Source organism: Phalacrocorax aristotelis, chromosome 3 (assembly GCF_949628215.1).
Source record: "Phalacrocorax aristotelis chromosome 3, bGulAri2.1, whole genome shotgun sequence".
Taxonomy (NCBI): domain Eukaryota; kingdom Metazoa; phylum Chordata; class Aves; order Suliformes; family Phalacrocoracidae; genus Phalacrocorax; species Phalacrocorax aristotelis.
The window spans coordinates 67,975,282-67,996,952 of NC_134278.1; the positions used below are offsets into that span (position 1 = coordinate 67,975,282).

Consider the following 21,671-nt stretch of genomic DNA (forward strand, 5'->3'; position numbering starts at 1 on the left):
AGCTCCTTTGCTGGTAAAAAACAGATGGCATAGCTGGTGATCAGCAGAAATGCACAGCAAGAGCAGTAGCTCTACACACTTCTACCCCCGATCAGTTTGGTGTCCAAGCTGAACTTTATTGTGAGTGGGCAAACTTGTTATTAGGCCATAAGCGGCTGTGCCTCTGCAGGAGGGTTCTGCCATCCCCAGTTGTGTGCCTGTGGCTTAGCTTTGGGATGTAACAGCCCGTGTTGCGCATGCATAACGTTGGGTTTCATGACCAGCTCTCCCCTCATCTGCACTGTGGAAATAAAAAAACTGACATGGCATTTTTCTTACAAAGAGGCAGAATGGGAAGAGGGACACGACTACTGAATTACTAAACTGCCTTTAGCATAAGACATTAATATGTTAATGACCTATGTCGTCAGCTGGTCTCAACTATTCACCATAGTTCCATGGTACTTGCACAGATCATACAGAAGCGAACTATAGCATTTCTTCACAAAGGAATGCCATTGTCCACATACTATTTAATAGTGAAGTATGATGTTTGGTCTTGGCTTGCTGTGAGTGAAAACCAGGGTGAGTTTTGGAACCGGCAGAAAAGCAGCTAGGGATGTCTCCGATCTCACTGAAGGGCAGAGCAATGTTTTGAGAGGCCACCCCATCCTTCTGGAATAGCTGAGGCATGTTATAACAGTGCCGCGAACAGCATAGCATGTAGGAGAGGTCTGGTGTCATATGGGGTTCACTTGCCTAGTCTGGAGTAAGAATGGGTGTTTCTTGCTGGTGCGGGGGCACCACCTCCTCGTGGTTCTGCTTCACAGCCTCAAGGCACACACCTTTCGTTTTACTTTCAAGACAGGAATGAGTTTAACAAGGTAAGTACCAGGGCCTGCCAACACTGCAGCTCCTTAAGATCTACAAGAAGATACTGTCTAAGCTTTGTTTCCACAGTAGAAATGCAGTAGCAGAACAATACCAGCCTTGCTGCTGTAGTTATACTGGTATGTATTCCCCTTCTGGATGTTTGTTTGTTCCAGAACAACTGTAGCAGTCTAACTATTCAAGATAAGGGTTCTTTATTTCAAGTGACAGAGATTGATTAATGTATAAATTTCACAGGAAAATGTTTTTCTTAACATCTTTTTCCATACAACATTACGTGTTCTTGTGCATGATTTGTACCTGAAATGAAATAAAACATCTTAAGATGGATTAATAGAAAGAAATAACTTATAACAAAGAATGTTTCAAACAAGCTGTAGATAATGTTAGGCTGTATATACTCTATACACTTCCCTCCAGGGGCAGTATCTTTTTCATGTTTAAAGGTAATGAAATGTAGCACGGACAGATGATCTATTTTCTTAAATAAAAATCTTTTGTGCAAAAGATTAAATTTTATCTTGCATCATAACTGATTCCTGTAGGAACATTAAGAGGACAACGTTTTACAATTCTAAATCAGTATTTGTCTTCATCAAGGTATTTTTGTTTTGTTCTAAGACAAGCAGTTTGTTGAACCCTTCTGACAGCACACTACTGTCTTCGTCATCGCTAAATGTAACCCAGTGACTGAAATCTTTCAAGATGGGGAGTTTTGAATTTTCTGGAGTGTGTGCTGGAGGAGTAGCTGATGCCACCTGTATGGGAAGTGGGCAGGAAGAATCCGTGGCCAGGTCCAAAAGATTGGCATTCTCTGGAAGGGAGCTGGTACCTGAGAGCCGTGGATGCTGGCTTTCTGGTACAGGAGGGCCCTGGAGGTTAGCCATCAATTCTGCAGCGTTTGGTGCCAACAGTGTAGCTGTGGCACTTCCTGGGCTGGCAGAGGCTGTAGGAGCTGAGAGAGCAGCCCGTGCAGGGACAGGGGAGGTCTGAGTCTGAGGGCAGAACCCCGGATTGTTGTTGTTGGAGTTGAACATTAACCCACTAAAAAGTGGGTTGTCACTGCTCTGGAGAACGTGCAGATGAAGAGCTGCAGGAGCCGACTTCTTTCTTCGCGGTGGCACCTTTGGGGCAAAGGAAGCATTCTGCGGAGGCAGTGTGATGGCCTCAGCCATGCTTGGTGTGGGGGGCTGCCCTTCACTGCTCCCCCTGCTCTCCTGAGGCTTCCCAGCTTGTGGCGTCCTGGGTTTAGGGACTGGAGTAATCTTGGTCGGACTAAGAATAGCTCTGGCTTCTAGACAGGGCTCTGGCAACCCAAAAGGAGACCGCACTGTCTGTTGGTCAAATTGCTCTTCTGTAGACATAGGCTGAGGGGGAAAAGGAACAAGAAATTTGAGAACAAAAATGGTACCTTAAACTGAGTCACTTCTAGTGCAAGTCTTAGTGATGGCGTTACGGAGAAAAACTGACAGAAACTGGGTGGGTGGGGGGGGAATAAACCAAGGTAGTACAAAGCGGAGGCTTGACAGCACAGGCTTACACCGTGCCTGCCTGGTTTTGTTCTTCTGCATCATGCCTTGGACCAGTGGTTGTTTACAGAGTGCTATTCGAGGACAAGGATCCTACAGCACATTCATTCCCTGTATGAGAAATACATCTCTTTCTGACCATCTCTCTCTCATGTTAGGATTTTGCTCCAGGCCAAATTATCACATCTCTCTGCTGACTGATATTATTTAAGAGAGAATGCGTCGGGAGGGCTGAATTAGTGGGGCCAATAGCACAGGCCTTTGGGTATGTAAAATACATATGGTTGAAGGACCATTAGCTTAAGCTAACCCAAGAAATGCATTAATGGCTCTGTCATGTCTCACTGATGCTGGGACCGGAAGCTAAAAGTAAGCTCTCAAAGTACAGTCTAGCATATATATATGCAACATTTGAAAATATATAAATAACTGGAACGCAGCTCAGTCCAAGAGGGGAAGGGCTGCTTCAGGTTTCTCACACTTAGTGTGACTGAATGGAAGCATTTTAATTCTCTATTACTCTCCCATAGTATTAAAAGATAATATACAGGCTTTTTAATGCAGTCAAAATATTTAGTCACTATTTTGTGATGGCCATATCCCCTGCCACTTCTGTCTATCTGCTGCTGTTAAGTTGCCTACATTTGACTGCATACTTTTTTAACGATAGAGGTGGATTGGGTAGAGGTTTTCAAGTACACAACTCCCATCTGGACTCACTCAGATGGAGGAAGGAGTGGAAGTCTGAAGCAGAGCCAAGCTGAAATAGATATATTCCTGCAGGAGATTTCATGTAACTAACACCAAAATCGCAGTCCCCCTCAGCACCTTTCAGGAGTGCCCTGGGAATGGCAACAACATAATATAAACAGACCATTCCTTGTTACTGAATGTTTAAGGGAAGGGCACACACTGTGTGGTCTGGTTTTTCTCTTTTGTGAATCTGCTAAGTAGAGATGGCACAAAGTCCGTGATAGAGAAGGGGTGAATGCCTTTACAAAGGAAGGTAAGGCAGGAGTCCTAACAACTCAGAACAGAGCTTCCTAGCAGAGGTTCTGTCAAAGGAAAAATATAAAAGGTTGTATTTGTCTCTCTCCTACTTAAATTGCTTTCACCATTAAATACTCATTTTAGCGGCTCTAGCAGTGAAGAACTATTATCTCCATGTAGAGACCTGACAACAAGACAAATTAAAACCCCAACACCTACAGGTTTATATTTTTAAGAACCTGAACTCTCAAGCAGAATGCAGAATCCAATGTGAAAGGCCAAATCCCAATATAAGGTCTGTGAGAAAAGTTAGACGTTTCCAAACAAGACACAGCTCAGCACACTGATCAAGAAGCTGCCACAAATCAATACAGAGCCAACCACTCATGATGTGGTCAAAAGTAAACATTGTGATAAAGAAAGGATGAGTCTTAAATCATGACAAGGTTTAGATGAGCCAGAAGACAAGTAATAGAATTGAAGAGAATGGACTGACAAATAGAAAAGCTGAACATGGCTGAGTAAGGAACTCAAGGCTCTTTCTCCTTTCTGGTCTCCTAGTACAGTTTTATGCCTCGGTGACTACAATACACAGAATCATTTTACTGCCTGCTGGCTAAGTACTTTAAATGACAGGACTTCCTACAAATTGTGTAACAGCCCACCCCTCTTGCCATCGTTCACATTGTGTGATGGAGGCTGGATGCATTTTGCTGCAACTATCTTACTTGTTCCGCCTTGGCTCCAGTCCTTTGCAGAGGTACTGGCTTCTTCGTAGCTGGAACTTTGGGTGGCGGGCGATGAGGCACAAGAACTGGTCCTGCCTGTGACCCTTGCAATGGTGCTGATTTTGTGATGCTGGGAAGAGGCTCGGGTTTGGTATTCATTTGGTTTCTAGTTGTAGTGGGCTTTAGTGCATCTTCCTCTAGTCCTAAAAAGCAAAAACAATTAGCATCTTGGCTTGATCAGAATGTAGCTTGAAGATAATTTCTTTCACAATCATGTTTCCCAAAATGTGCATGGCTAAAGGCAACGTGCTCAGGCCGGGAAGGTTGGTTTTAGAAATAAACACAGACCTTTGCAATCCTGTCACATTGGTAAGAGGCAGTTAGGGAAAAGCTCCCCTGTCTGAAATAATTTCGTGCCAAAACAGCAGTGCTGTGCCACCACTTGGCCAAGTGGATGAATTGACTGGCTGGGAGTTCAGGAGTATTGGACTCAAGCCCTGAGTCTCCTTTTGCCCTGGTTTCCTTGTCTGGGTAATCAAGATAATGATATTGAGCGCATCTGGCACTTTGGGAAGAAATATAAATGCCAACTGGTGGTACAGCACAAGGGACTGGAAGTGATGCTGACCGGACTAGTTTCCTTACCAACACTGAAATTCATGTGAATTTCAAAATTAGCAGAGAGTAAAGCTGATTTAAAACCAAATGTACAGCACATTCTAAGGAACAAACATCAAGATGCCTTTATGGTATTTCTAATTAAATTGGAATATTCCTAACTGCATTTACTCTATTTACAAGTGAAAAGGGATGTTTTTCTCCTAAACTGAGAGCCTTGCAAACTCAGGTAGCTATCTCAGAATCACGCTGCATTCTTTCTCATCCATATAGCATCAGCAGAAAAACTACTTGCAACCCTGGGAGGTATATTCACATGGCCTAAGTTTCAATACCTAAGCTAGTTTCCTGCTCTAACCTGCTCTTGCAAGAACCTCTCTTCTCCAGGGATTACATAGAGACCCTACACACAGAGTAGCCTTTCAGCTTAGCTATTCAAGCTGAAGCGGTGCAAGCTTTTACCTAGGTTACAACCATACTTACTGTCCAAATGTGAACAGGATCCAGGTTATTTCTCCCATAGCTGTATTTGCTCTCTAGTCCTGCTTGGAATAGTGAGCATTTGCTAAATAGAGCAGCAAATATCCTTTATGCAACTCTGAGCTAACACAGGCACCATCCGTTTAGGAAGATCCCATCTTTACCTTTCAATTTTTCAGAATAAATCTGGCCATAAATAACCCAAGGCGCTCCTAGTAACAGCTTCTACAACAAAATATACAACTTAAGTAATCTTGAAAAAAAGGTTAGTATTATCAAAACTGACAGAGAACACTAAGTACAGTCTTTCAAGAATGTGTATGTCAGTGTTCAGGTGAGCTTCTGAATAGAAATACGTGCAATTGGGCTATGATGGGAAGGATGAATACACCTACAGTTTTCTTTAAATAAAGATCTTTGTAAGTCAGTTAGAAAGCTGTGCTCACGTCCTTTAGCTTCCATAAGACATCTAATAGCTTCTTCTGCTTCCTCAGCTGTGGTGGTTTTGATCTGCTTGACGTTGTAAGGTTTACTTATTCCAGTCCGGACTTTAGGCTTTAAAAAAAAATATGAAATGAGTCATCTTGAGAAAACTGGTTTTTCTTGTACACTGGTAATCTTACAGCTAAGCTCACACACCTGTAAAGTTCTGGTTTTGCCAGTGGCTATTCAGCAATCTAGAAATACTATGGAAGTGGTGGGGAGTTTTCCACAGATATTACATCTTTGTTACCAGCTGACAGACAGGCTGACGGCTTACTGCCACAGCTAGACCCTTAGCACTTCTCTTGTTCAATACATTAGGGTTCTCATCCAACAAAAGAGGAGTCAGGAGGTGTTTTCACATTCTGTTCTTGATCTAGTCAGAGGGCTAGCAGCCTTGCTGGCAACGGTCAAGACTTTTCTTGTATGCTGGGCACTAGCATGGCCCATCAAAAAGAGGTGAGAAAAGAATTAAAGCACATTTTCATGGTGTTGAAAATTCAAGCTAGCATCTGTCAGAAAGCAGCATATGGAATAAACTAACAGTGCCCTGGTCTTGCACCATTCTCTCTCTTTCCCTCTTCGGCCTTTCTCATCCCTGAAAATTTAATAACATTTTTCTGGTGCCTAGCAGGCCCTACAGCCTAGTATTATATTACAAGAAGTTCATCTGTGCATTTCCAGCTCAGGCACGTGATGGACTTCCTTCCTTGTACGACAGGTGCATCATGTACATGATGCTCAATGTCTGTGTGGGTGGGGGAGACGAGGACAACGCTAAGCGGCCATGCTGAGCAGAAGGACTCACGGGCTGCTGAGGGGCTCCGGGCAGCAGTTTTGCCATTGCCAGGATGGAGCAGGTGGAGTGGCTTCCTGGAGAGAGGGAACCATCTGAGGGGGACTTTTTGCCTGATGTTCCCACTGAAAGAGGAATAAAAATGGATTTTTACATTCAAGAGCTGGTACAACATTTCATCTGCAATTGAGCAAAAGCAATGCGCTTTGAAATTGTCTGTGATAAATAAGAGAGATGCTGTCACCCTCCCTGCTCCTCCAGGGACAGACATATTAGGCAAGACCTTGAGTCCCTCTGCCTGAGTGCCAAGAGCAAGACACTTTGATCTAGGAGGAGTGATGGGCCGAACTGTTACTGGTCTAATCTAAGGTGAAAAAAATCTCAACACAGAATAAAATGCTGAAATCTTACACCATTTCAGGAAGCAGTTTCCTGTTAGTCTTGCTTTCATTTAATCAATTCAATAACCTCAGCTGAGCATTAACATTGCATTCCAGGCACAGAAATACAGATACCAGTGTTGTCACTCCTGTGCAACAGACTCAGAAATGAATGGGAATAACCCCAAAGAACTCATCTTCCAGCAGTGAGTCTGACAGAACCTTTGATTTAAGGCTGGAAAATATACAGAGAAGACAGACTTTTGGACTGCAAGAAAAATATGATGTATAGCATGCATCATACAGAAGGCAAAGATGATTATGCTGATCTAGCAATCAACATTCATCCAGAAGTAGCCATAAAAACAGGAGCGGCATAGAGCTGATGGCATCTCAGCTAGGTAGAGCTCTGGTAAAGAGCATCACTTCTCTGTGCCTCACTGAAAATCATAAGCCACTTTGCATTTCTTTCATAAATACAAAACCAGCAAGAATTGCTTGCAAAGCAGGAAAGGACAAAAACTGTCCAGAACAGGTATTTTGTCAAAGCTTTTTAAAAGGAAGATTACAATTAAGCCAGAAAAAAAAACCAAACTGTAAGAAAACAGTCGGTGTCTTTGGAAGTCAGCAGGCATAAGTACTGATATTTATTTTTATTGCTACAAAGTGGCTGGTCAACTCGCTAACCTGAGTGATTAGTATGAAATGTATGAGCCATTCCATCCTCACTAAAGGCATTTTTTGTGGAGCGTCTGCCATCCTAAAGACAAACTTCTCCTGTTGCTAACTGTTTTCACCCATTGTCAGGCTGAAACAGACTGGGAAGCAAGTACAACTACCTTGACAGCCTGACATTTCAGAACAGGTATTACTTTCTTTGCCACCCAGAAATGGCAGGCAAAACTGTTCAGCTGGGACCGACACAACATTAAAGAAAGCTGAACTCACCAGGAGGGGGAGGCCTCTGCGGCGGCTGAAGTGGCCGAGGCCTGGTAGGAATGGACAGAGACCTGCTTGGAGGCCGGCGGTGGCGTTCCCCACTCACTTCCAGCTCTTGCTTCAAATCAGCCAGGTCTGTATCATCTAGGGAAATTTTAGAAAGGATCTGTATTAGACATCCACTGGGTGAAATGCACTAAATCTGGGCGGTCAGGAGAGAGGTGATCATGAATGGCAAGCCTCAATCAGATACCTCAGCAACACAACATGGCTCCCTTCATATTGTTTTGCTCTCCCCAAATGTCTCCCTTCTCTCACTCCAGGAAACATCTACCCTATTGTCAAATGCTTCTTTCTCTCCTTTTCCAGCATTTGTCAACTGTTTGTCCCAACAAAGACTGCCTCCATCTGATTTCAGGGTTACTAGTCATCTTGTCAGATTCTGAGCTTTTCACAGCCCAACTTGGCAGCAACCTGCTCTCACTCAAACTGGGTCACGGCAGCCACGAGGAGGCTAGTCATGGTCAAGCCCTTCTCTTCCTTCCTGAACACAGGAATTCCCTCTGAGGATTAAACAACTCTCCTTGGTCAGAAAAGTTATGTTTTATGCCAGAGAAAAATCTGTCTGAATGGCTCACTCATCACATCTCTGCTTTCCAGCAATGTCTCTTAACAGGTACACCTGCCTCAATCTGATAGCGCTTGGCTGCACCTTACATGTCTAAGCTATTACACAGTCTTTCATCCTGTCTAAGCCTCTCTGACAGCTGGAGAGGCAAGGAGTAGGAATTGCTTTAGTCTCCCAGTCTGCTGAAGTGAGAGCTTTCACTTCAGTTCTCTCACCTCTCTTCCCAGCCCATCCTTGCAGCTCTGTTCTTTAGGGCTCCAAAATCCACTGGGTTTAGTTTTGTCCCTGCAGTTTGGAGAGGATGGGGAAGAAATTGTGGTAGCAGCAGTCTCTCATACTTCAGGCATTTTTATGCAAGTTCCTGTTTTTCAGAAAGCTGTGCTCTGCAGGGAATACTGAGCTGCCTCACAGTTTCCTACACCCACTCAGCAGCGGATGGCAGCCACAGAGTCAGAGCCTGTGATCTACACAACCTGCCCCCCACCTTCTCTCTGCATTTTCAGTACTTCTAAGCTACTGATACAGGCTCATCAGCAGGATCCAAGGAGTCATGCAGACACCAAAATGCATGGCTTGAAATTCTGGAAGTAACACTGAACACAAGACAAAAACCAGCCACCACCACTCTATCCCTTCCCCTAAAAGGCTGCTGGGTTTAGGCAACAGCTCCCAGGGACATCAGTTTCGTGAAGCTATGCCCTTCTCTGACCTCAGAAACACACATACACACTGTTCTGCCTGTCACTGGTTTCCATCTGTGTCTAACACTGGCTACACAATCATCATGCCTTTGATTAGGAGTTACGTGGGCAGAATTGGAGGCTTATGGAGGCATCTGAAATTGCAGAGACTTTCAAGATGGATTGAATATATCGTATTCTGAGTTGTGTGAGATCATGACCCCACCTTGACCTCCTTCAAACTATATTTTATAATCTCCCTTTACTTTGTGATATTTTTTGTGGAGAAGAGTTAGTGTGGGTGAAAAGAATCACTGCAATTCTCTGTAGCTTAATGAATCATCACACAGTAAGCCAGAGGTGTTTGGAGGGCAAGGCATCCTATAATACAAAGTGATTGGCTTCACAGTATTTAATAACGACAGATTACTCCTTGGCTCAGGGCTAGGTTTCTGGGTCTGGCCACACTGCACCCAGCCCTATGACTCAAGGTGGGCAAGAAAGCTGTATATCACTCTGATTGTTTGGAAAATCTGTCTGTGTAAACTTACGAATTTCATTTAATCTTTTTGAACTCAACTTCTAACTCAACCTTTGAAGTTATTAAATTTTTCACTTTTATGTCAGAAGACAAAGCACTTCTGAGAGAGTGCAGAGACACAGCTACTGAATCGCTTGCTTTCATCATGAGGTGTTTAATATGTGACCCAGCCTGTCAATGGTTGGTCACTGAAGCGTGTCCTAATCACATCCCAATATAAGACCACCACTGGCTCGGCTATTTCTTGCTGCAGTTTTTATCTGTATTCTGTTGACAGCTTTACCTTCTCTTTACCGAGTCATTTCACAATAATGAGCAAACAAGCCAGATGACCAGGAAAAAAGGTAACACATTTATGAAGCACTAGAAGTATTAATATAGCTGTTGTGTGAACCTTGACTTCTTCAGAAATTAATAAAATAGTATTTAGGAACAAAGGAGAAACTTTAGGCTTCTTTGAAGTAAGTCATTTGACCACAACCACCTCCTGGACTGTCCAGCCGACACCTGACTGCACTGCCACAGCTATCGCTCAAAGGACAGGCCAAGCCCATCACTGAATCAACAGGATTCCTTTGGTTTGATTTTGCTCTGGTCCTCACCACTAAGAAAATAATGGACAATTTTTTGTTGTATGGTCTGGTGCCAAACACCATCAAATGGATAAAAAGACTTAACTTCTCTAATTTCTGTAAAAGCAAACTAGCATTTTTCAGCCCTCCTGCCTTGTCCTGGCGTAGAGAGGAGGAGGATCTAAGCTTTATTATTTGTATTGCTGTTATGCCTGAGGGCCTCAGTTACAGTCACTAACTCAAGGGGTGGTCGAGCACTGTATGAACATGTACCAAAAAGATGATCCTTATCTTTAGAGGACCTACAATGAAAATACAAATGAACAGGGAAATAGAGACAAAAGGAAAAAAAAACAACAAACCTTCAGGTCTTACTTTAAGGAATGAAGATTATTTACCTTTACACAGCCGTGGGTTTCGTCCAGATTTGTTTGAACGACCTACGGATGCAGAATGTCCACAGCCATCAGGCATATCTTCTGCTGTGTCTGCTACCAGGTGTTGACACAAAGCATCATCTAAATAATCATCTTCATCCTCCACTATATCACCTGAATTAAAATATTAGATAACAAAGACTTAGTGAGCAAATGCATTCTCTGTCTCTCTCTACTACCAATCAATTAATTTAATACATGTGTTGGGCAAGCTTCTTGTGTAAGCCATGTGTTTCATTACAGTCTGTTGCTATACAGAACTGTACCATACATTGGATTTGCTAACATATGTTATAACACTAAATTGATAGGCTAATCTACGCAACAGTTTTCTTCCCAGGCACAGGGCCAGGTCATGGCTTTAGTTACAATCCTCTTTTTAAGAAGCATGCCTTCATTACAAATTAAGATACCACTAACACTCATACTGTACCTTCTCAGTGCAACCAAAGTCAGTGAAGCGATTTCTCACAACTTAGCTTAGAAACCTGCTACTCACCTTCTGACTCATAGTCCAAACTTGAAAAGTCAAAATTTTCTTCCAGAAGACAGGAGTTTGCTGTGGGGGACATGGGGACAATGCTGTCCCGTTTTCGAGCAATTTCCTCCTGAAGGCCCTTTAGCCAGTCCTTGGTCTTGGGCCGGATCTTCACTGTTCTGCCTCTGACCTAACGCAAAGAAAGAATTGTTTCCCCTTTGCCGAGCAACATCACAAAATGAGAACACCTGAACGCCTGATTCTTATGAGAATAAGCAAGTGCTCCCAGTCTATTATATAACTGCTTCAGAAACTGATATAACTAAAGCTTCATTTCAGAAGCTAAATGAAAAGGAAGTACTCTTCCTATCCCCATAACCAAGTTTTCAGACTGTAACAATATTCTTGAAAGAAAATTAGCTTCTCAGCTCAAAAGCACTGCTGCTGCATTTAGGAAATACTTGAGAAATAGGTGAAACATCAAATATCGTCAAAATGATACTGTGATAGTAATAATGGTGTGGGAGGGTTCCATTTTTGAGTCAGTAGCTTTAAAACACACAAGAATTTGCTACCTGATGCCATCTGTAAGGAGACTTTCTGCTCAGAAAATCCCAGATATGATGGCTGATGTATATGGATAGTATATTATTACACAGATTAAGACCACAGCTGCTTATATGTGTTGTCCCATGACTTTTGGGGTGAGATGTGTCCAAGGAAGCAGCTTCGGCAGCAAAATTACTTTGCAAGTTCCTGAATCGGGTTCCCAGCACCTTCACACATTTTGCACATACACATACAATTGTGTTTGGGTCTGTGCTATAAATGACATCAATTAAATGAGCCAAATTAATAGATAAAACTTCTTTCAAATATGAAAGAAGAATGAGGGTTAAATCCGTTACTTCAATGTTAGGTTTATAGTGCAGCCCCACAAACAGTTTTGTCAGCATAAATTAAGGGGTTGATGAATTGTAGAGTGTGTGTGTGGGAACGACGAGCAGGGGATGGGAAGGTAAACACCTACTGCTAACACTGAGTTTGCCATGGAGGCCAATGAATCATGTTGTTCCGGCTTGGTAGAAGGAGTTTGTTTGATACACTTAAGAGAAACAAGAGGTCTCCAAAACCACAATCATGAGGATGCTTTGACATCCTCCTGGCATCTCAGGAGAACTACTTCAAATGCCGGAACAATGACAAAGTCCATGTATTCTGTAGAGGCCAGATACTAAACACTGCTTAGGAGCTCCAAGAAAAGTTACCTCCTGCCCTCCTGAAACTGAAATACTGCATTAAAAGCCTCAGCAGCTGTGAAAGCTAAGGACTGTGCGAGCACTAGGCTTCTTTAAAATAATGCTACTTGATTTAGCTAGAAACTCAACCACCTCATTCTAAGCAACCACTTTTGAGAAATTTGTTCTGAAATTATTATAGGTTTGGGAGAGTCTTACTTTGACACCATCTATATCCATAACATGAAGAGCTGACTTGCTGTCTGCAAATGTCACCAGCATTTGACCTCCACTGATCCTAGTAAAAAAAAGCAGAGGAGAGAAAACAGTGCATTTTACTTCACCATTGAATGAAAAGCCTTAAAGTATGATAGTTTTGTACAGCTAGGTATTGGGCTTTAGTTGCATTTTCCTCACAACTGTATTTTTGGGGGAGGAGCAAGTGATCTATGAATGCCAGTTGGGCTCTTCTTCCCTGCCACCCTCCCTTGTGTGATCCCAGCACCCTGCCCTTTACTGGGTTGCTCCTGCAGCAGCAGTACAAACATCTCAGCAGCTGTTGACAGGATACCTAGTCTGATATCCACACTCCCTCTGTACTAATAACTTCCATGGCTCTGCATATCCCTCACCTCAGAGGACATGTGATGTTCCCAAAGACTAGTGCATCATCAAGCTCTAAGACAATTAAGAAACCAAAACAAAACCAAACCACCAAAGCATGTTCTTTTCTTGCTCCTTTTCTTCACAAGCAAAGTAGTGCTGCTGTTCCTGCAGGGCTGCTTTTGAACCCTCAACTTATATTTGGTACTTCATAAAACCACACAACCATACAACCAGGTCATCAGTTTTCTCCATTAAGAAATGGGTCAAATACAACATGAACAAGTTTCTGGTCTTGTTTCCCAGGTCAACTGTCAGGTCTTTTGCTTGTATTTCTTAAAACAGAAGTCTCATAGCTATGCTGGAGCCCTCTACAGAACCAACCAGAATGAAATTAAACTGCTCTGTCAGACGGTATCACACTCCCCTCTCAAACTGCATGAAGCTATGCTATTAAAAAACAAGCCGAATAACCCCCAAAATAAAGAAGAGCCAGCCAGGAAATCCTAGTAAGTGTGAAAGAGTGCTGGAAGAGAGCAGACCTCCTTGGAGGATGTGAAGCAGGGCCCCAAGGACCTGCCAGCAGAAGCAACGCATGGAAATCAGGCCCAAATATAAAGGTGATGATTCACATCAAAGCCTCTGCTTTACAGCACTGTACTGAATAGAACTCTCCTCCACTTCAGCTAAGACAGCTGTTAGACAAGAGGTAGAAGATATTCAAAATACTTGTATTCAATTTCTAATGAAGAATTCAACATGCAGTAAAGGTATTCAGCATACTACTTTCTAATACAAAGTTAACTCTGTCAGGACAAAAAGGGAATTTCTAGTCTGTGTTTTTTAATAGATGACACGCCATTTCAGATTCCAAACTTACCTGACCAGAACAACAGTGCCATAATCCTCAAAGATTTGCATAAGCTCTGTACGCAAGTCCTCAGGAAATTCGTTTTTCTCTTCAGGCGTTGGCGATAGCAGATTTACCACTACTGTGGCATCCAGTGGTCCCTGGAAAGATGACACTTCCTGGAAAACACTCTCACGGGCAGCTTGATTAACTTCCTGAACTTCCACTTCTACAATAGCTAACACTGGCCTACATGAAACAAAGGAGAAACGCTTATTTAAAATTAAGATCAACATCACCCAATAGGAAATGCTTATATAAAATTAAAATCAATGTCAAGCAGTAGGACAGGTAAGAACTTAGTTGTGTGAAGGACAAACGGTGTCTTGTTTAAATTCTATACATCTCTGATGATTTTTAACTCCACAATGCCAAATCTCATTGCAAATACTTAATTAAGCCTGCTATACCTTAGAAAGAAGTGATTATTATGTATGTTCTACACAGAAAGAGAAGTGGAACAAATTACTTAAGGTCTTGCTGCAAAAAAGCACTGTGGCTAGTAATATAACCCAGAAGTTCAGAGTCTGGCAGGTTGTTTCATTTTTCCTGCAGTGGAAGTTCATGCCTTGAACACTGCTAATTATATTTACCAGCCCTGCACTAGCTGAACGTAACAGTGAGGACACACCATAAAGGAATTCAAATAACAATTGTGTGTAGCACTTCTGTCAAACCTGCAGTCTAAAAATACCAGGATACTTCACTCATTATCAAAGAGCTGTCTCCCAAAACATCTATAGATTGGGAAGGCAATATATTATTTTCTGTTTGACTAACAGAGGCCACATAAAGATGTCTTCTTCCAAAAACTAAGGACAAGGTACTCCAAGTATATAATGTGGTTACGTAGCAAATGTGTCAATACACTGCAAAGTTGCTTCTTCAGCCATTTCTTAAAAATGACCTCTCTGTGTGTTAAGTCTAAATCAAATTGAGAAAGCTGTCTGAAAGACTAAAGCTTGTCTCATCTTAGTGGATGCTATCCACATTCTCAGATTTCCACCTGCACATACACACAAAGCAGTAACTGGGATGACTACTCTTCTAACTATGTCAAAATTGCTCCCTCCTACTTGCAATAGAGCAGGCTCTGGAATACACATTACCAGAACATATGAAAGCAACAGCAGAGCTAGAAAGTAATAGCAAAGGGGGGAAAAAATGTATAGGAAGTGTTAACTATTTCTATAAGCACAGTGAATCGTAATGCGTTTCCAATATGTCACAAAGATATAGCTAAGCCCTTTTTCCAGCACAAACCCTGGGAAAGCAAACCTGCTGACTGTAATTAAAAAGCAGGTTTTTGCAGTCAGGTTTGCTGAAATAGAAAACCAATGTACAACAGCCATGTTTCACAGACTGCATCCTCAGGGTCCTATATAATGAGTGCAGCAGTTCCACTGTGCTTTGTGGAACACAGCAATGTCAAAGCCTTGACACAGAGAAACTGATTGCAAGAGGCATATTCTTCCATTGCTGGAGGAATACAGAACAGTCCTCGCAGCAAGAGCACCACGAGAAGTACAGAGCCAGCTACTGTGGGTCACTGAGCGCTGCTATGAGGAACAATATTGTAGCATTTCCACAGGGCATGCAAGGGGTGAGACAAAGATTATTCTGAATGCAAGGGAGCTTTCAGGGTGTATTTATTACATAATTTGTTTCAGAGAAGTGAAGCAGTGACAAGTTTAACCAAGAAAGGTCATTCATATCCCTAAAGAGAAGTTAGTGATACGGACCAACCAGAGGCACTGGTCTTTGTTTTTTCCTCCTCCCATGTCCATTTCTAAGGGAAGCCCAGAAGCCCAACACTTCACTACTCCAAAGAGGTCACATGTGGCCCTATGTTCATGGCTTACACCTCTTCAGGCCACACAGTCCCAACCTCCTCCTTTCCCACAGGAAGCAGAGTGGGAGTCCAACAAAGCAGCTTGGTTTTGGTATCAGAGTTTTCCAAAACCAAGCAACAGAAAGCCCTCAGTTTTCTATAATTATCCAACCCTTGCTGAGATCACAGTGCAGCAGAAATCAATACAGGACCATAGATACTTGCCACCCTGGTATAAAACCCACTATGAGGGGGGAAAAAACCCCAAACAAATACTGAACACAGGATAAGGGTGTAATTCCTGTTACAGTCAGACTCGGCCCCTCACTCTGAAGGTGTAATTCAGTATGACACATTCTAACCTAGCAACCCTTTCTCTGATTATTCGCTTAGGACTTTACCTGTGGTCAGACGCTTGAAGCTCTGCTCTCCCATAGTACATCAAGGCTCCAGGGGTCCAGGTGTGCCTGACTTTAGTTTCAGCATTCAGATCACTGTCTAGAAGATCGATCTCTCCAGCTACGAAGCACAAAACATGATTTAAAACTTACTCAAAGCTAGTTTTACTAACAGTTAATAGTTATTTTACTAGGATGCACTTCACAGACCCTAGCAGTGGGAGGTGGGGTTTTTTTGTTCTTGTATGTACCAATCAAAGACGAGCTTGTATCCTGAAAGATTTACAAATGAGGGACTAGGAAATAAACAACACAAAGGACAGGGAGTGCAACAGAGACAGCTGATCACTAGAATAAGACACCTGCAAAATGCCACCCAATCAATTACCTGTACAATCTGGGTTGACAGAGTCATTAGTATTTTTCCTCCTGCCCCACTATTGAGCATAGAAACAGACACTGTACTTGCAAAATACACTGCAAACCTGAATAATAAACAGGAATTGGAGAAATAATACACAAGAGAGGGGAGAAAGCAAACCCATGCAAAACCAACCTCCAAATACTTCTTTTGCAATGCATTAAGGTGACAGTAAGTACTCCATACACTATGCTAGAGTGAGGTATTATATTGCTGTTGGTAACAGGAAGTTTTTGGTAACTGTTTGTGCTAATGGATAACTGTATCTCTTCTGTGGAGCTTAAAATGAGTTAATATGGAATATGGCATTTTGCCTAATCACTCGCACTGGGGCTACACTTTCTTCTCAGAAGGCAAATAGACCCCTAGCCTATAGCAGCAAAAAGAAGCAAGGCAAAAGAATTAGAGCCAAGAGGCAGAAAAGCCTTGCCACCAGCAGTAAAGAGGAGGAACTCTGGCAGAAAACTAATTAGAAAAGCTTTGCAGGGCTGGGAAAGTGGGTGAACAGACAAGGGGTCAGTTATATACCCACGTGAGCTAGCTGTGGGAGGCCTACGAGCTCTAAAGAAAGGAACCTACCTCCGCTCTTGCAGACCACCAACATGGGAATTTTATGTGGACTAATGATTCTGTTGAAAAGCAACAGAACAATTTCTAGATTGCTACAGCTGGATTGTTTTCAGTTCCTCAGTGAGCTCCCAGCACCTTTTCAACCTGTAGCACGAAGCCTTTGTTAACACGCTCAAGAAGAAAGGGCTTTCTACTTCTGCAAGTTATTCTGGTGAAGCCAAAAGAACATCTGCTTGAGTAAAGCCACTGCAATTTGACTAAGCCTATGGGTCACATTGAAAGACAGTTCTCAGCCCAGAGCTCATGAACTCCCTTCCTTGCCATTCCCTACATTAAATCCCCTTATGTGGGTTCTGGACGAAATCTAAACTTTCAGAGAAAGAAGGAGGAAAGATCCTACGCACCTGTTTTTTCAAAAGGCAGTTTCTTTCTCCACCAAAGCACTCTGTCAGTCCAAGCTGGGGTTCTGCACTTATCACTTGTATCATAAGCCTCTGAGCCAACATCATATTTATATGTTGGTCCAAAATTAATAGTCCCTTCGTGGAAGTCTTTAAAAATCTATGAAAAGAAATACCATCTTCCTGATTAAGTTACAGCTGAGGTAAGTGCCATTACGATCTATCAACTTCCTTGCAAACAAACAACATCCTGATTTTTAAACAAATAACTACATTTATGTACTACAAACAAGGGACTCAAAATGCAACTTTTTCACTCTCTCAAGGAATTAGACCAAGCCAACATGCAAGCATTCAAGAAAATGAGACACACTGCCTTACCTTTCCACTGGATTTTTGCTGTTGTAGTTGATCAAATTCCAAAAGTGTCTTCCAATCTTGACGCTTGAGAAAGTAAAAGACTTCCTCATATGTTAGATCAATGCGATAGTTAAAATCACCACACCAGAAGACATAGTCATGTGAGAACACAGTCCGCCCCTAGTTTAGAGGTACAGAACACTGTTAACGTTAAATTACATTTATGAAAGCACCTTTTAAATGCACTGAAGTGTACAACTCAGTCTTTCTGAATTACTAAATACTGGATCTACTGTCACATTCTCTTTGTTAAAATCCATCTTGTGCTAAAATGGATTGGTTCCTTCACTGCCTTTTGCATCCTGCTGAGATGAATTCTGTAAACAAGAGTGTCAGACTCTGACCCCTATTTCCTGAAGGTATGACTAAGCTGGGACACCAACTATATATTCACAATTTGGCTATCATGAATATTAAAAATATACGTTCAAATCCCTAATACTTTTCACATACATATATTTACATATTCTAAATATAACACACAATGTGCTTCTTGGTACCAAGGCACATTCAGCAACAAAGGTCCTGAGTAAGAACAAGCTCCAAATTTGATCTTAAGTGCATGTCACTGTTTTGTAAATGTATTGAAATAAAATGTCAGTGAAAATTTACTCCAATTCTAGATTTAACATCCTATCCTCTAACCAGTCTTTTTTCTTTTTTTCCCAGTTAAGCTATAAACCTCTAAACCCAAAGATTCTTAAAGGAAATGTTCCAGAGCTGTGGCTGTCACAGCACTAGAGGGCACTCTTTATATGCATTATACACACAGGGTACATTTAGCTATTGTAAATGTAAAGGACATAAAATAGTTAATGAGGTATTAGAAGGAAAAACTACCATAAGCACAACTTTATGGCCATTTGGAACAGATATTCTATGCAGGAAGTTCAGCCTGTCAGTATTAGTTCTTACATAAAACAACTGATTGATATGCTGCATGTGCCATGCCTCTAAACCTTGCAAACAACAGGGAGTTAAAATTTTATGCTTTGCAACCTAAATGCCATTTTTTGCTGGCTAACCAGAATACACAAACTGGTCCATTCCCTCCTGGTTTAGGACCACTCCAGAGAGGTCTGAGAAAGCAAGCATTGTGGAAATTAAAGCAACCAATATTAAGGGAAGCAAACCAGCACTGCTACAATCCCATGGGTTACCTACTGGCCTGAGGAGACAAGTGTGAAATAAAACACAAGGGTGATTGATTTGACACGATTTAGGGGAAAAGTTATTCATACAGACCAATAGTGCCTACTTGCCACACTCTGAGGAAAGCCAGCGGTTACTCGACAGTACACATTCATGAAGACAAAACGAAGGGAACAAAGTACTCTATCAGTGACCAAGAACTGATATATTGTACCCAAGCAGGAGCAGCTAAAGCACTGATGTACTGAGTGACTGAGGTGGTCTTTTAGGAACCCTTACTAACTAGTGCCAGCAAGAGCTATCAATATCATACTCTCCAGCACTAACACCAGTCACCTAGATCTTACCCATGAGGCCTTACAGATTTGTCAGTTAATTTGCAGCGTCCTGAAAGATCGACTTCAAAACTGTTCAAAGGCGAGGACTCTTCACAAGCACTCCAGCAACTATATTTTTTGAAAGGCACAGAACTTTTTTAAAGCAAGCATTATACTGGGTGATGTCCAGTCTCCTGTGAAACATGCTTCCTTTTTTTTTTTTAATGTTTTCTTTACCATTTTCTTTTATATGCTCATTCTCCATGGCACTGGGATGACTTCTTTGATGACCTGTCATCAAAGACAGCCTGAGAGCAGCTGTAAAGATACAGCCTTTATCTCCAGTGTTTTTAGCATACATACACCTACACTTACCATTGGGAAGCTGAGCTTCTGTGTGATTTCTTTATAGTCTTCATTCCTCTCTTTCACCTGAGTCTGCCCAGCAGTTAAGTGACTGCATATAAAGCAAAAACTGGTACTATAGAACTGAAAACGAATGCTCACTGCCCCTTTATTTCCAGCTTTTCCTCCCATTCCTGTCTTCACAGTGTCTATTGCTACATCCCTGTATTTAAAAAAAAAAAAAAAAAAAAAAAAAAAAAGAGAGAGAGAGGAGAGTAAATGGCTGTGGGGACAAACATTCAATTAACTTTGGCAGCAACATAAAGGAAAAGACAGTTTACAATGCCATGTCTTCTCCCCTCTAGGAAGCTTGCTGCTTTGAGGCACATCTTTTAGTTTCTTCATGATGTTAATGTACTTATGTTTCAAATTAAGTATAATACAATAGTATAGAAATAAAACTATTTTAAAGTCTTTTCCTCCTCTTCTTGTCCCTTCCAAACAGGCCAGCAAGTCAGCAAGTCATTATTTCTGAAATACTGGGAATTTTTACAGAATATACTCTTCAAGTTTACATCTTCCATGATCTTTAAGAGAGTGACAATAACTAAATTTACTATTAAGTTTCCTTTTACTTTTGAACATATGGTAATCTGTTTTTCAGACAGTTAACAATTTCTTTAGTGTTACTATGTGCTGACACCCAACTTCGCAGTTGGTGTGGTTTTTTCAATCAATTAAAGAGCAACAGATCATGACCCATAATTTGTTAAATCAGATGCAATAAAATCAGTGATTATTAGATACAACTATTTATCCCTAAACTCCTAAAAATGAGGTCTGTACTGATGACAAATTGCTTAGGTCCTCCATGTTGTTAATTACATAGTATTTCAATGTCCTGATTAGCATACACTTTACTATAGAAAGATGACTCGCTTGGCAAAGCAGACCACCTGCTCACAGGATAATTTCTCCCAAATAGCCAGTCTACTCTGAGAATTAAGCATGCCTGTCTGATCAGATAAGTAAATGATGAGATCACTGTTGTAACCAATCCCAGCACCGTGCATGTCCTCCCCAGTGAGAAAATTTTACTTTCCAGACAGAAGTCAAGCAGATCTGGACTAGAATATTACTGGCTTTAAGCAAGGGAAAGGGGGAAAACCACTAAGTCTTATCTGAGTTATTGTCAAGCATTTATGATCTCAATGACGCAAGATGTTACAGGCTCTCTTTTTCCCCTCCTCTTCATTTTCCTCTCTCTCCTGTGCCCCCCCATCTTTTCTATACTTTTTCCCCTTTTTCCTCTCTTTTCCCAACTGCAGAAAACCTCCAGAAAAGACACCCTCGGGGAGGCAAAGGGGACCATCAATGTTTTCTATGAAAAGGTGGGTTTCAAGTGCTCCAAAAGATGCACATGTTCAGTCTTTTTCACCCTAAGGAGTTCTCCCTTCCTGCTGCCTGCCTACCCAACTGCTGACTGATATTTATCTGACTTGCATTCATGGCAAAGGTTATGTTGAGATAACCCACTGTGCATTCAAGTGCTGGTATTTCATCAATCCTTTCCCTGCTGTATAATCTTCAGCTATTCTCTCATTTTATTTCTCTATTCTCGAACTTCTGTCCTAATCTCTTCAATCTCTGTATGCACAGAAGCCTTTTTTTGCACTTCTGATCATTTTTGTTTTCCTTTTCTAGATATGGGAAAAACTACACAAGCATACAGGTTAGGTTTGATTATGTTCACATAGCACAAAGCACCACATTAGCATTAAATGATGAAACTCGGTCACTAAAATCAAACTTTTCCCTTTTTCTCTCGAGTTTCAAAGGGCTACATCCAATTCCTAACAGTTTGACAGCTGCAAGAGAGCCACTGTGCTGTTCTGCTTCAGATCTCCATTTAAACC

At 41.7% G+C, this 21,671-nt stretch overlaps 1 protein-coding gene across 5 annotated transcripts in view; it reads right to left on the minus strand.

The window, feature by feature from the left end:
* Positions 1–1,047: 1,047 nt before the first annotated feature.
* SYNJ2 (synaptojanin 2) overlaps positions 1,048–21,671 on the minus strand; it is a 68,713-nt gene continuing 48,089 nt past the window's right edge. For all 5 annotated transcript variants that reach the window (XM_075087844.1, XM_075087845.1, XM_075087846.1 and 2 more), the window contains 13 exons: positions 19,786–19,978; positions 17,903–18,061; positions 17,525–17,681; positions 16,133–16,250; positions 13,871–14,089; positions 12,607–12,685; positions 11,171–11,339; positions 10,633–10,785; positions 7,823–7,957; positions 6,507–6,619; positions 5,662–5,770; positions 4,118–4,320; positions 1,048–2,237 (listed from right to left, as the gene is read on the minus strand). In XM_075087844.1, the coding sequence (XP_074943945.1) occupies positions 1,437–2,237; positions 4,118–4,320; positions 5,662–5,770; positions 6,507–6,619; positions 7,823–7,957; positions 10,633–10,785; positions 11,171–11,339; positions 12,607–12,685; positions 13,871–14,089; positions 16,133–16,250; positions 17,525–17,681; positions 17,903–18,061; positions 19,786–19,978 (2,608 nt within the window). In that variant the 3' untranslated portion in view covers positions 1,048–1,436. The remainder of the gene's footprint in view (positions 2,238–4,117; positions 4,321–5,661; positions 5,771–6,506; positions 6,620–7,822; positions 7,958–10,632; positions 10,786–11,170; positions 11,340–12,606; positions 12,686–13,870; positions 14,090–16,132; positions 16,251–17,524; positions 17,682–17,902; positions 18,062–19,785; positions 19,979–21,671) is intronic.